Genomic DNA, 15,003 nt, shown 5'->3' on the forward strand with positions numbered 1-15,003 from the left:
CATAGAAAGTGTATAAAACTATCAGGTACCTGTGGGGAACGGGGGTTGGGGGTGGAAACTGAAACCTAAATGTGCTGCTTGTTTTAGTTATCTGTTCCCAACCCTCAACCAAAGCGTTCCTGGCTGTTGCTGGCCAGAGGCTAGGTTCCCCTGGCAACCAGTTTCAAAAAAGAGCCCAGACCTACCTTCTTCTAGAAGGCAGCTCATTCTCTGCCCTGAAATCTAGCATCTTTGCACAAAGCAGGCTCCCTAAAACTTCACAAATACCAATGCTCCAAATCAAGAAACTGAACAGGCGTTACCCTCCTCACTTCTTACCACAGAACGTCAGAGTTAGAAGGATCATCTCAGAGACCATCCAGAGTGAACCTTTTGTTTAATTGAGGACAAAATGCTAAGAAAAGTGAAATCCTGGACATGGCAAGTTGGTGACAAGGTCAAGACAAGATCGCAGGCCTCCTTATTCTTAGCCCAATAGTTAAAATTGTCCCACTGTTCAGCAGGACTGGTCCTACTAAGTTCCGTAGTACTGACCCATACTGCGTGCTTTACACAGGTAAATGAGGGTTAGAAGCAGTGGAGTGTGTGGTTAAGAGCATGGACTCTGGAGGCTGTCAGCTGCAGTTGTCCATTCTTATTCAACATGTCTGGACGCAGCAAGGGGCTAGGAAACGGAGGTGCTAAGCGCCACTGCAAGGTTCTGCACAACAACATCCAGGGCATCACCAAGCCTGCCATTCAGCATCTGGCTCAACGTGGTAGCGTCAAGCAAATCTCGACTACTTTATAGGATTATTTTAAGGATTAGATGAGAGAATTCATGTAAAATACATGGCATACAGAAAGTGCTCAATGGGTATACTGCTCTGCTTCTCAACATTACCAGCTGTATTAAGAAGAGAGACAATCATAGTAACAAAAGAGACCAGACAAGCTCCTATTTCTGGTCCAAAGAGCACTGGGAAGAACAAAGGTGTTTATTTAGCTTCATTTCCTGGCTCTGGCCAGGAACACCCAACCCCTCAGCAGTGGAAGAGCACAACTAACCAGTCACTCATTCATTTCTTCGCATATGGGGTAGAATCAGAGAATAACCAAGTACGTTATAGTGATAAGATATTTAAGAGCACAAGTAAAGGTTACGGAGGTCCAAACCCAAAATGCAGTTCTTGTCCAGCCTCTTCGCCTTAACCATGAAGATGGGAGACTGTAATGGCTGAGAACAAGAGCTCTGCAGTTTGACAGCCTGAAGTACAAACTCCTGCTCTATCAGGTACTTGCTGTGTCACTTAGGCAAATTACCTTCCTCTCTCGAGCCTTATTTCTCCATCTGTTAAGTGAGGATAACAACTATTTTGATTATGATAAGAGCTGACATACGGTGAGCACTTTCTGCAGGCCAAGCACTGTGCTAAGTACTCTACATGCCTTACATTACTGAATCGTCACGACCACCTCATGAGACACATACTATCATTACCCTCATTTTACAGGTGAGGAGAATGAGGAGCGGTTTTCTTATTCAAGGCCACATGGCAAGTTAGCAGCAAAGCTGAGATGTCAGTGAAGGAGGTCTGACCTGAGTCTATGCTGCTCTGCTTCTCGCAGCACCACCTCATATGGCTGTTACGTGGTTAAAATAAGGCAATACCTATAAGGTGCTCAGCACAGGGCCTGGTGCATAAAGGTTCACCATTACAATTACTGCTGAGGTTATCATCATCCTCATCAACCCTTTGAGCCTCTCTCAAATACTACTACCTCCTGAGTTCTAATTTCACCTAAAGGGAAACGGTTGTTTTCCTACCTAGATACCAACCAGCTCAATGGGCAGCCTGGGGTGGAGTTCTAGTATTTCATTTCCCTCACGTGATACAGTGGTAAGTATCTGGGTGGAGAGACAAGGAAATATTTTCTATAAACCAGTGACTCTAGAAAAAACATTGAAGCCTATGCCTTTAAAAATAAAATCTACACTACTCTCATTAGAAAAGAAACATACACCTATTAAATTTTTTCAAAATCAGAGACATGGTATTTACTAAACAAAGAAAAAAAAGAAACTGTTTTCTACCTCCTTCCCCTTTCCACTCTCCTGTTTTCAAAACTAGTATATTATTTAGTCATTTAATCCTCACAAGAAGTAAGATTGGTGTCATTTACCATTATCTACATTTGACAGTCACAGAAACTAAGGGTCAGAGAGATTCCAGATCAAACAGCTGATTAAGCAGATGGCCAGGGTCTCTGAAAAAGAACTTTTAGATATGGAAGAAAGTGAAGATAGTAAACTCCTTCACTAATTCTGAGAAGTGGCTATGATAGAAGGTTCCTGGAAGTTCCCCAAAGGAATCAAGACTGGATGGCCAATGGGCACGTGGAAAGATACTCAGTATCACTAATTAACAGAGAAAAGCAAATCAAAACTACAATGAGGTATCACCTCACACCTCAAAATAGCCATCATCAAAAAGTCTACAAATAATAAATGCTGGAAAGAGCATGGACAAAAGGGAACCCTCCTACACTGTTGGTGGGAATGTTAACTGGTGCAGCCATTTTGGAGAACAGTATGGAGGTTCCTTAAAAAACTAAAAACAGAGTTACCATATGATCCAGCAATCTCATTCTTGGGCATATATCCGGAGAAAACTCTAATTCGAAAAGATAACTGCACCTCAATGTTTATAGTAGTACTATTTACAATACCCAAGACATACAAGCAACCTAAAGTCCGTTGACAAATGAATGGATAAAGAAAATATTACACACACACACACACACACACACACACACACACACACACACAATGGAGTATTACTCAGCCATAAAAAAAGAATGAAATGTCATTTGCAGCAAGACGGATGGACCTAGAGATTATCATACTAAGTAAATCAGACAAAAATAAATATATATCACTTACATGTGGAATCAAAAAATGATACAAATGAATTTTTTCTTTTTTGGAGGGGAGAGGTAATTAGGTTCATTTATTTACTTATTTTTAATGGAAGTACTGGGGATTGAACCCAGGACATCGTGCATGCTAGGCATGCATTCTACCACTGAGCTGTACCCTTCTCCCAAATGAACTTACTTATTACAAAACAGAAACAGACTCACAGACATAGAAAACAAACTTAAGGTTACCAAAGGGAAAGTAGGGGGGTAGGAAATGAGGAGTCTGGTATTAACAGATACATGCTACTACATATAAAATAGATAAACAACAAGGACCTACTGTATAGCACAGGGAACTATATTCAGTATCTTGTAATAACCTATAATGGAAAGGAATCAGAAAAAGTATACGTATATATGTATACATACACATACAAGTATATAACTAAATCACTTTTCTGTACACCTAAAACTAACACAACATTGTAAATAAACTATACTTCAATTAAATAAAAAGAACCAAGACTAATAACAGGATTTTTAAGAAACTCTTGCTCTAACAAGACAAGATTTAACAGATGTTGTAACCCAAAAAGCCAGTAATGCAGTGAGCTATCATTAATCCTGCCCTCCCAGAAACAGTGCAAATTATTAGTAAGCCTAAGAAAGCAGGACTTTGAAGATATCCCTACCCTTGCAAAGCAGTCCTTACCTCCCCAATTTCAAAATGATGTATCACTTTATCCTGCTAGAGAGCACAGCACTGTTAAGTTCAAAATAAGAGTTTTTTAGAATGAGCAAACTTGAGGACAGGAACAATGTCTTGTTTATACAGATCTTCCCTCATTATCTGGGACACAACTCCTATTAATTCGATACATTTTTGTTTAAAAATGAATAAATTTATTCATTCAACTCCCATGTGCTAGGTACTGTTCTAGGAGGTGGGGATATAGCAATGAGCAAAACAAAGCGGGTGAAATTTACATTCTAGTCATTGGTGACATCTAGATATGCGTAGAGAATCCCTACATCAGTGCCTGGCACACAATAGGCAGCACTCAATAAATGTCTGAGTAATGAATAAATGAGTGAATGAATAGTATGTCAAATGGTAATAGGTCCTGTGAAGAAAACTAAAGCAAGGAAGGGAAAGAGGGAAAGCAGAGAGCAGGAAATGGCTTTTACTTTAAATAGGATGGTCAAGGAATGCTTCACAGATTAGGTGACAGCTGAGCAGAAACCTCAATGAGGTAAAGGAGGAAGCCATACTGGTATCTGGAAGAAGTGTTCCAGAAAAAAACAACTACAAAGGTCCCAAGGCTTGGCATGTTGGAGCAATGCAAGGAGACCAGTGTGGCTAGAGCACAAGGGGAAAACGGTAGAAGATGAGGTCAGAGCAGCTGGGAGAGGGTGACACTGAAGATCCCATGCAGCTTTATAGATCACTTTAAGGACATTAGTTTTTAATCTGGGTGGAACCCAGTGGACAGTTTTCAGCAGAGTGGCATGATTTGATATAAACTTAAGAAGATTATTCTAGTCACTGTTAAGATTAGACTGAGGGAACCAACAGCAAAAGGGGGAAGGCATTTAGAAGGATATTCTAGTAGTACCAGGGAAGGAGGTGAGAAGTGTTCAAACCCTGGATGTATTTTAAGGTAAAGCTCACAGGGCCTCCTGGTGGACTGGATGATGAAACTAAGAGAAAGAACAGAGTCAAGGGAGAGTCCTCAATATAAATGAAACTGAGATGAGGAGGAACTGCCAGAGATGCAGATTTGAGAAGAGAAGTTCCAGAGATAAAGTTTTGAATATGTTAAGTTCAAGGAGCTATTAGATACCCAAGCGGAGGTATCCCGTAGGCAGCTGAACAGGGGAGACCTGAGTTTAGGGGAAGACACTCAAGCTAGTAATCTATACTTGAGAATTCTCAGGGTATAAATGGTATTTAAATGGAAACGAGTGTAGACAGAGAGAGGATCCAAGGACAGATCTGAGTACTCCATCACTGGAGGCTGGGGAGATAAGAAGGATCAGCCCCCAAAAAGTTGGGAGGAGGCAGGAGGAAGGTTTGAGAAGGGACCAGTGACGTAGAAGGAGAACCAAGGGAGTGGCATCCTGGAAGCCAAGTGAAACTAGTGTGTGAGAAGGGAGTGTCATGCTACTGAGAGGTCAAGAAGATGACTGAGAAATGACCACTGCATCTACGTTCTATTTTCTAAGTGTGTTCTTCCCTAATCCACATATAACACGGTTTTTTTTTAATCTAGGTAAAATACCAGTATTGTCCAATGAATACACATAAGATTTCTGTTTAATGCAACTATATCTGGGTCTCCAAAAACAAAAATCAACACTCTTGACATGGACACAACAGACTTTACACAGTGAATAATGTTGAACAAATGCTTTGTTTTGTTGAAGCAATTGTCTCTCTGAAACAAAGTCCCTAACCAAGTCTTGCTCGTGCTCAGCAGGTGGGATCAGAGAAATGAGCTATTTACATGTTTTTTGTTGTTGTTGTTCTGCCATAAAGTAGCAATTTTTAAAATTTTATTTTATTTTTTTATCAATTTTAAGAGGGGGGCAATTAGGTTTGTTTATTTTTTTAATGGAGGTACTAGGGATTGAACCCAGGACCTCGTGCATGCTAAGCACACACTCTATCACTGAGCTATAACCTCCCCCTAAAGTGGCAATTATTTTTGAACTCCTTTCCCTCCTCCCTAACTCAAACATCCTAACCAGCTAAACAAAGACCTTAAATTTCCACACATATCCAAAGCAGAACACAATCAAATCCAAAAGTTGGATGAGAAAGGGATATGTTGTGTCTTGTAGCTTCTTTCTTTTATTGCACAAAGGGTTAATTATTTGCTAATTTAAAGTCTGTGCTTTATTTACATTTTGTCCTTAAAAATCTCTAGATAAGAAATGTGATTTCCAGTGTCTTCATCTTAAAAGAGAACTATTGCTACAAAAAAAGGATTTTAACTTTCTGTACTCTAGCAAACATAGTCAGGTCTCAATAATCGACACTTTTGAAACAGTAGAATAATCACCAAAAACTGGATCAAGCAAACATCCTTCATATCTTCCTGAAATTGCTACAAATGCTAAATGGATTGAGCTCCCTCTGCCTGGAATACTGCTCCCTGCCCTCCACCTTGCAATTTGCCAACTTGGGACTCAGGGTGAATAACTTCTCTAGCCAGCCTTCCCAGATCATCTTCCAGGCTGAAAGAGGGCCCTCCTCTAAACTCGTAACATCACAACTTGCTCATATCCCAATACTTTAACACATTAGACTGTGAATCTGTTTACTTGTCTATCTCTCCGAATCAAAAGCATCTTGAGGGCAAGGACAAGATCTCATACACTTTTATATCCTCAGTGTCTGGGACATATCAAGCAATCAATAAGTATTTGCTGAATGAATGAGTAAATTTGACCTAGAACACCTCATGTGATTTTTGTAGCACATTTTCATTGATAAACCAGCTGAACTGAGGCTAATAATAAAATTTACGGGCATCTAATCATATCCCCAACTGATAACAGAAACAAAGAAATTTCCCATACCTGACATTGGAAATAAAGGACAAGAAAAGATATGTGCTGCTCAAAATCAGCTCAGGAGTTATACTAGCTGTTCTTCCTTGGTTCATCCCACTCCAAAGGAGGGGCCAAAGGGCCACTAAATTGCTCTCTTCATCTCCCGTGCACTGACCTTGTATTCTTTTTGCTCCGTTCTATTCTTCTTTCTTTCCTTTTCTTACCTTTTTTCCCTCCCTCGCTTTCTGTACTTTGTATTTGCATTCTGTTCTCATTTTCCCTTTAACTTTCCCCTGCACTCCGTTCTCCATGCCTTATTTCAGTCGGAGTGATCCTGGGAAATCCATGGGCAATGCTCTTGCCCAATCCTTCCTGAAACTGCTACAAATGCTAAATGGATTGAGCTCCCTCTGCCTGGAATACCGCTCCCTGCCCTCCACCTTGCAATTTGCCAACTTGGGACTTTGCCAAAAGGCCAAGGATGTTGCTGTATCTCCTGCTCATTTCTATAAAACACACGAACATATTTCTGCTGTTTCTGAGGAAACCAAGTAGTGAACCCCAACAGCAGTGCAGGGTCACTAGCATATGAGGTCAAATTGCTACTATCCACAAAGTGGGTAAGATATGTTTCTAAGCTGCACTCTGTAGCATCCTGGAAAGTAACAGGGAAAGGTCCTTTCAATTTACAATAATTTTAAGTAAAAGAGAAATGGGAAGCTAAATCCGAAGGCAGAAGAGAAAAAGAAACCATGTTTGTGGGGAAAAAATGCTGCATGTTGATAGGGCAGATTTAAAAAGTTGTAAGATATTTGCTTGGCCAGATAGGTTGGGATTAAAAAAAAAAAAAGGTGGTCCCTGCCCCCAGGGAATTTAGTCTCATTCCCACCACTTCCCAAACCCACAAATGTAAATATTAGAGAACAAGGAGGAGGAGATTCTCTTTAACCAAGAAAGTCAGGAACCTAGTATAAGTGAATTGGATGTTCTGGGACAGAAAAATAAAGACCGCATGGAAAACTATTTTGAGTTTAATTTATAACATTTGTCAAAGTCAGTGCCACAAGCATCAGAAACCAAGAAACAATCCACAACTAGCAGTCAAGAGGCCCAGCTCAGGCCCTAAACCAGCTGTGTAACTTTGGGCAAGTCACTTCACTACTCTGATCCAAAGATGGTTCTTTCATAAAATGGGCATAATAATATTTCCCTGGCGAAGTTGACTGTGATGATTAAATAAATAACATGAAATCACTTTGAACGGTTTTATATCACATGCCAACGTGAGGTAAGAGGAAGCAAAACTCTTGTGGTTCATTTCCAAAGTCTAACCCTGACTCACCTTCCCAACCTTGTTAAACCCTTTAACCAACCTGCAGTCAGACACTCAAGTGGGAGAAGAGTCATGTGTGAAGCTCCAGGGGTGGGGTGGTGACTATGTAGTCAGTTGCTCTGTATTTCAGTGGCTTCATCTGTAAAATGGGTGGTGTAGAATTCACTCACATATCCACAAGATAGTGCAGGTCTGAGGAAGGGAGTGGCAAATTTACTATAAGTGAGTAAAACATTTACACAACCCTCCCTCCCAGGGATAAATAAACAAAGTCATCAAATATCATCACTCTCTGAATAGAATTAGAAAGGGTCTTACAGATTATTTAATCTCTTGCTTTACTGATGGGAAAACTAAGGCCCAGATACATGCACTGGTTTGTAGAAGTCTCAAAGCTAATCAGTGACAGAACTGGAGCTAGAGGCCAGATCCACCAATTTCCAAGTCCAGTGCCTTTTTTGTCAGATTTCAGGGTCACCCAAGGCACCCCCGGCCCCCACAACACATTATCAACACCAAGACACATTACAATTTAATCAACAGCCATATGAAGGCTACCCAAGGGAGGGGCCTGATGGGGGCAGTGCTGAGAGCTGAGAAAGAGAAGGCTTCACTGAGAAGGGGAGTGGAGTCCAGGAGATAACTCAGATAAGAAATTAAGGAAATATTGCTGGCAGAAAAAGCTTAAAATAGGCAGTCCTGGGAAGAAAGACTGAGTGGATAAAATTTTTTTAGGGACAAGAAATAGGTGGCAGATTTAGATGACCAGAATGCTTTGAACTGGGGTAATTCTTGATTATATGTAATTTAGTCCTTTTGCTGTCTCCTGAGTTTTTAACATTTACTAATATTAACTGTCTCTTTACAAGATAAGGCCCTCTGCAGAGATCACATCTAACTTAGTGGTTAAGTATGTAAGTTCTGTACTCAAATTGCCTAGATTCAAATCTTCACCAGTTAATAGCCGTGTGACCTCAGACAAAATCCTTCACCTCTCCATAACCTCTGTAAAATGGAAATAACATCACCCTATCTCAGGAGGTTTTGTGAGATTTAAATGTGTACATTAATCATACTGGTCACAACCTAATAATGGGTTTTTCATCTCTTTAGTTTGATGTGTGCCATTTGTTTTTAAATGTAAAGAAGAGAACAGAACTTACCAGAATACAATGCACGTAAGAAAAATAAGTACTGTTTCGCAAAAATTTTTTTTCCTTTATATATGTGTGTGCATATATGTTTGAGTTGCTATGTAAAATATATTTCTTAGGGTGGTTTTCTTTTAAAAATGTTGAGAGCCACTGAATCAATTCACAAAATAAAGGTTCAGTGCCTGGTACAAAGTAAACACTTAAGTGCTATTACTGTCAGTATTGCTGTTACGCACCTACCTATTAAAGTTGTCTGTAGGATTATATAAGGTAACATGAAAGCACTTTGGAAAGTCTAATGTATGATATTAACATAAGTTAAAGGAAGCAAAAAGCCCTTCTCTCCATCTCTTAGCACCCATACAAGTATGGCACCATTTAGGCACATATTTGTTGCTTGGCCCACAAATTATTTGTCACATTGAACAGAAAAGTCCACAGACCATGATTTATCTAACATTCTGTCTGCTCTGTCAGTATCTGCAGAGAAATGGAGTCTTGGCACTAGAGTAAATTTGTTTATTTTTACCTGGGTGGAGGTTGGGGTGGGGAAGGTGGAAGTCATGCCCATGCCCATGCCCATGAATAGGTGAAGGAAACAAGTGAGTCACATAGAGAAACTGCTCCCACAGAGACAGGTAGACTCAAATGTGCCTCAGACAAGGCCAGACTGACAGATACTTGAGCTTTTATGCAGAGCTGAATCACTTCCTCCTCTCTGTCCTCACCCAGACACCTCACAAAAAAAAAAAAAAAAAAAAAAAAAAAAAAGCAGCTGAGCCCCTTACAGGTAGGTATAGCTCACACCAGGAAAATCTGGGAATCCCCAAACAGATACAAACAGGGGGTGACTATGCCACAAAAAAATTATCTGAGGGGTTCCTTTAAATGGACAAGCTCACCTAAATGTCCAAACAGCATTTAAATTCTAAAACTCTGACTTAGAGAAAAATGTGGAAATGTGCTCACCAATTAAGTATATCAGGTCTGGATTCCATCCTCGATACTGTGTGACCTTCAATTAGTCACTTCACCTCTCTGGGCCTAAGTGATTTCGTCTGTTAAAAAAAGAGAGAGAGAACACGTACCTCAGAGGATCACTGTAAAAAATTAAAGACATTATGCGGTAAAATGGCTAGCACAGGATCTGGCGGTGGTAAATGTAAACGTCTGCCTCTCCTAGCCTACAAGTTAACAATTATGGTAAACTGAGGTTCACGGGCCAGCTGGCCAGTGAAAAACTCACAGGTATCATGGAAATTCTTTTTTAAAGAAGCTTTATAATACCACTTCTTTATCTCTCCAGCACAATAGCCTATGCTAGAAGTCTAAAAAGCTTTCATTTCCCATCTCATTTCTCACAGAAGCCAATTCCTAAATGTTTTGGTTCTGGGGGCCCAGATTATGCATTGGTACTGCCCTCCTGATCATCCATTATTAAACTTGAAATAAGAGACAGATTCGGTATGATGCCTATATTTTAGTTACTCGCATTCCCATTTCCAATTAATGAAATAAATGTATTAATATTCGCCTGCAGAGGTTTGGACTACCCTGAGGGGTTTTATCTGTCTGGTCAGAGCACTGGCAGCGCGAGAAGGCCCCGGGCCACCAGCACGGGGTGCCGGGGTGGGGTCGGGGGTACGCGTTCTAGAGCTTTCGGGTCGACCCCAATTTCTCGTTGGCGAGGAATCCGGGCCACGTGCCGCCATTTTGTGTTCAGGAAACATGGCGGCCACCCCCGGGGGGAGAAAGGGGGGGAAGGGGGAATGGAGGGGCCGCCACGTTGGCCGCTTTCCCTGAGGGATCCTGAAGCACGCCGCGCACAAGGCCTTTTCTGCCTGGCTTAGCCGAAGGAAAGGGGAAGGGGCAGAAATCACAACTGGCACACCGATGGCCCCGGCGACCTATCTTTAGGGAGAGAAACTCGCGGCTCGTCACCCGGCAGGAAAGGCCTTCCAAGATGGCGGGGCCCGGTTGGGGGGCTGCCCCCGGAGAGCGCGGGCGCGGCGGCTGCACCAAGCAGGCAAAGGGCCGAAAGGCAGTAGCGGGAGCCTAGCCCGCGCGGGGAAAACCGCAAGAATTCTTCAGAGCATGGGTAAATGCGGTCCACGCCATTGTCTTTTAAATGTCTGACAAGGCGGCAGCGACTAAAACGACACCAGCTCAGGAGGTGGGGTTTCTGCGGGTTTAACGAGAGACTTGCAAAATGCAGACAAAGCATTATGTAAATGGACGCCATTCTCTTTATGGCCAAGTTTCTAGCACTTCCCCGAAACCATCCAGAGCCCAGGCTTTGGCGGCGGCGCAGAACGAATTTCTCTTTCACCGCACCCGCCGCCGCCGCCGCCGCGGGGCAGGGGGTGGGGGTGGGGGCTGGCGCGGGGCGCCCGGACGCCGAGGACGAAGGGGCCCCACGTGCCCGCCCGCCCGCGCGCGCGCGCGCGCGCCCGCCCCGCAGGCCTCGCCTCACCGCCCCTCCCCCCCGGAAGACCGCGGCTGCCCCTCCCGTCTCCCCACACCCTCGCGCACGCGCTCTGGCCGCCTCACGCGCACGTTTTAAATCCGCGGCGTCCTAGCTGCCGCCTGCAGTTACCGCCAGGGCTGCCCGTGTCCCTCCGCGCCCAAACCTCCGCTGTAGGGCGGGAAAATAATGTGTCGCCCCCACTCACAACACTAACATTTTCAAACATCTGCCGGCGCCTGTAGGGTTAATAAAATATGTGCCCGTTTTAAAACTTTGCCGGACTCACAGCTTCTGTCCATTGGGGCTTTATTTTCAATGCTAGGCTGTTAAAGGGTTTTTTAAAAAACGACTCTATGGAAGTTGGCGCAATCTTGTGACCTAAAAAAGACGGGTCCTCTTTTTTTTTCAAGGGGTCCTGCGCAGCAAGCACTTCCGGGGTCAGAGGGTACGCGGGGTTGAAAGCGGGCTTCCCGCCCCGCCCAGACCGCCGAGGCTGCCGCCGGAGTCGCCACCGCCGCGCCCTCGCCCACCCGCCCGCCCGCCGCTCCCGGCCCCGCTCGCCCCCTCCGCCGCCGCCGCCCGCCCCTGCGACGACGCCGCGGCCTCCCGCCCGCGCCCGCTCGCTCCCGCGGCCCTCGCTCGCCTCGCGCCGGCAGTTTGGGGCCTACACCTCCCCTCCCCCCGCCAGCCACCGAAGACTTGACCACGTAACGAGCCCAACTCCCCCGAACGCCGCCCGCCGCTCGCCATGGATGCCGGTGTGACTGAAAGTGGACTAAATGTGACTCTCACCATTCGGCTGCTTATGCACGGAAAGGAAGTAGGAAGCATCATTGGGAAGAAAGGGGAGTCGGTTAAGAGAATCCGCGAGGAGAGTGGCGCGCGGATCAACATCTCGGAGGGGAATTGTCCGGAGAGAATCATCACTCTGACCGGCCCCACCAATGCCATCTTTAAGGCCTTCGCCATGATCATCGACAAGCTGGAAGAAGATATCAACAGCTCCATGACCAACAGCACGGCGGCCAGCAGGCCCCCGGTCACCCTGAGGCTGGTGGTGCCGGCCACCCAGTGCGGCTCCCTGATTGGGAAAGGCGGGTGTAAGATCAAAGAAATCCGCGAGAGTACGGGGGCCCAGGTCCAGGTGGCGGGGGATATGCTGCCCAACTCCACCGAGCGGGCCATCACCATTGCTGGCGTGCCGCAGTCTGTCACCGAGTGTGTCAAGCAGATCTGCCTGGTCATGCTGGAGACGCTCTCCCAGTCTCCGCAAGGGAGAGTCATGACCATTCCGTACCAGCCCATGCCGGCCAGCTCTCCAGTCATCTGCGCGGGCGGCCAAGATCGGTGCAGCGACGCTGCGGGCTACCCTCACGCCACCCATGACCTGGAGGGACCACCTCTAGATGCCTACTCGATTCAAGGACAACACACCATTTCTCCGCTCGATCTGGCCAAGCTGAACCAGGTGGCAAGACAGCAGTCTCACTTTGCCATGATGCACGGCGGGACCGGATTCGCCGGAATTGACTCCAGCTCTCCAGAGGTGAAAGGCTATTGGGCAAGTTTGGATGCATCTACTCAAACCACCCATGAACTCACCATTCCAAATAACTTAATTGGCTGCATAATTGGGCGCCAAGGCGCCAACATTAATGAGATCCGCCAGATGTCGGGGGCCCAGATCAAAATTGCCAACCCAGTGGAAGGCTCTTCTGGTAGGCAGGTTACTATCACTGGTTCTGCTGCCAGTATTAGTCTGGCCCAATATCTAATCAATGCCAGGCTTTCTTCTGAGAAGGGCATGGGGTGCAGCTAGAACAGTGTAGGTTCGCTCATAACCCCTTTCTGCTGTTTTCCCATGATCCAACTGTGTAATTTCTGGTCAGTGATTCCAGGTTTTAAATAATTTGTAAGTGTTCAGTTTCTACACAACTTTATCATCTGCTAAGAATTTAAAAATCACATTCTCTGTTCAGCTGTTAATGCTGGGATCCATATTTAGTTTTATAAGCTTTTCCCTGTTTTTAGTTTTGTTTGGGTTTTTGGCTCATGAATTTTATTTCTGTTTGTCGATAAGAAATGTAAGAGTGGAATGTTAATAAATTTCAGTTTAGTTCTGTAATGTCAAGAATTTAAAAATTAAAAAGTGGATTGGTTAAAAAGTGCTTCATATTTGAAAAAGCTGGGAACTGCTATCTTAAACTCTTTGTTGGTGCTTTTTTTCTTCCCCTTTTAGTGCTCGGCCGGCCTTTGTAGGGAGTAGGGTGGGCCCGTCCTTGGTATTTTCTCAAGCCCTTTTCACCTTACTGGTAAGATTCCATTCCCTCTCAGTTCCAACAAAGGAACACAGCAGGCTGGGCTGGCTTTGGGATGTTTGCAGAGTCTGGGGCTCCGTTGGAGAGTGACATCCCTCCAGCCAGGTTCCAGAGAGAGGCCTCTGCCCATTTCTCTGGTAGAAAACATAAGGCTTTTCTCAGATGGAAGAAGTATGCCCTTTCCGGAGGACCTCTGATGAATGGCCGTGTGTCCTCTGTTTTAACCAGCCCCACCCCCAGTCTCGTGGAAAAGTCTTAGCCAGAAACAAAAAAAATGTTGAGGTGGGAGGAGTCGGGGGTGCCCAGAGAAGAGGTGGGGGAGGGAAGGGCTGGGCTGGGGGTGAAGGGAGGGGCTGAGATAGAGGGAAGGGAAAGGGGCAAGGGTGGGTCTGAGGGCTTGGAAGAGGGTAACTGCTACATGGTGGGTGGCGGTACGGATAGAGGGTCTTGGTGGGGCAGCAGGACTGAATGGGGGATGGTACCAGCGGGGCGCACGTGGCAGGCATGCACCTGTGGCAAGCAGCCTGTCAGAGGATGTTATTACACCTGCCAAGTGGCGTATTCAGAAACAAAGGAGGCCCAGCTTCTAATTTCTTCAGCTGTGCGGTGTTTAAAGACATCATTTTACGGGGAAATAATTCTGCCTAAATGGGGCAGCCCTCACAGGCAGAAATGTATTGGAATGATGCACTGACAGCAAACAGCCAAAGAATGACCTCAGTGTTAAAAATGCATGTTTATGGGTCCCACCCCAAAACTAATCAGGGGACTGCATTTTTAACAAATCTCCGAAAGATCCTTACTTTCGAGTCACCTATTTTCTTCACCAGTGGATTAGGGACATCTTGCTGCAAAGGCCTAGCAGCTTCATGTCTGCATCAGCCAGTGGGTCCAGGCTGAACCTGATGAGAAGAAAATTTTTCTAACGTTAAGCAAAAACACAAGAAACAGCAGCACAGGACAATAGACAATTACGTGCCACAGTGTGTAGTTCAAACCAGGCACTGTGGGAGATCACTAACGGCAGAGAGAAGTTCCCATGGGAGGGGAGTGTTAGCCACCATAAATACTTGTTGAGGCTGATTCCCTACAGGGCATCTACCTGTTCCTTTTTTCCTGAAGTACAGACCTGGTTCCAAGAGTCCCTGGAGGTAAGATTGGGGTCTACATGTACTTATACCCACTGTGGAGCCAGGAACCCAAATTCTAACATTAAACCTGAGTTTAAATTTGAATTTGGCTGCTACTTGTGGCCTTGGGCAATTTACTTAA

At 44.8% G+C, this 15,003-nt stretch overlaps 2 protein-coding genes across 2 annotated transcripts in view; one reads left to right on the forward strand and one right to left on the reverse strand.

Moving 5' to 3' along the window:
- The window catches only part of LOC105075793 (retroviral-like aspartic protease 1), a 100,095-nt gene extending 88,752 nt beyond the window's left edge, over nucleotides 1–11,343 (reverse strand). The window contains 2 exon segments of the mRNA XM_074341279.1: nucleotides 7,833–7,984; nucleotides 9,916–11,343. The gene's annotated coding sequence lies outside the window, so the exon portion shown is untranslated.
- A 609-nt stretch (nucleotides 11,344–11,952) lies between these two features.
- Nucleotides 11,953–13,578, forward strand: PCBP1 (poly(rC) binding protein 1). Its single transcript, XM_010963738.3, has one exon. It carries the CDS (start codon nucleotides 12,162–12,164, stop codon nucleotides 13,230–13,232), a length of 1,071 nt encoding a protein of 356 aa, XP_010962040.1. The 5' UTR covers nucleotides 11,953–12,161; the 3' UTR covers nucleotides 13,233–13,578.
- Nucleotides 13,579–15,003: the final 1,425 nt, after the last annotated feature.

This window comes from Camelus bactrianus, chromosome 15, assembly GCF_048773025.1.
Source record: "Camelus bactrianus isolate YW-2024 breed Bactrian camel chromosome 15, ASM4877302v1, whole genome shotgun sequence".
NCBI lineage: Eukaryota > Metazoa > Chordata > Mammalia > Artiodactyla > Camelidae > Camelus > Camelus bactrianus.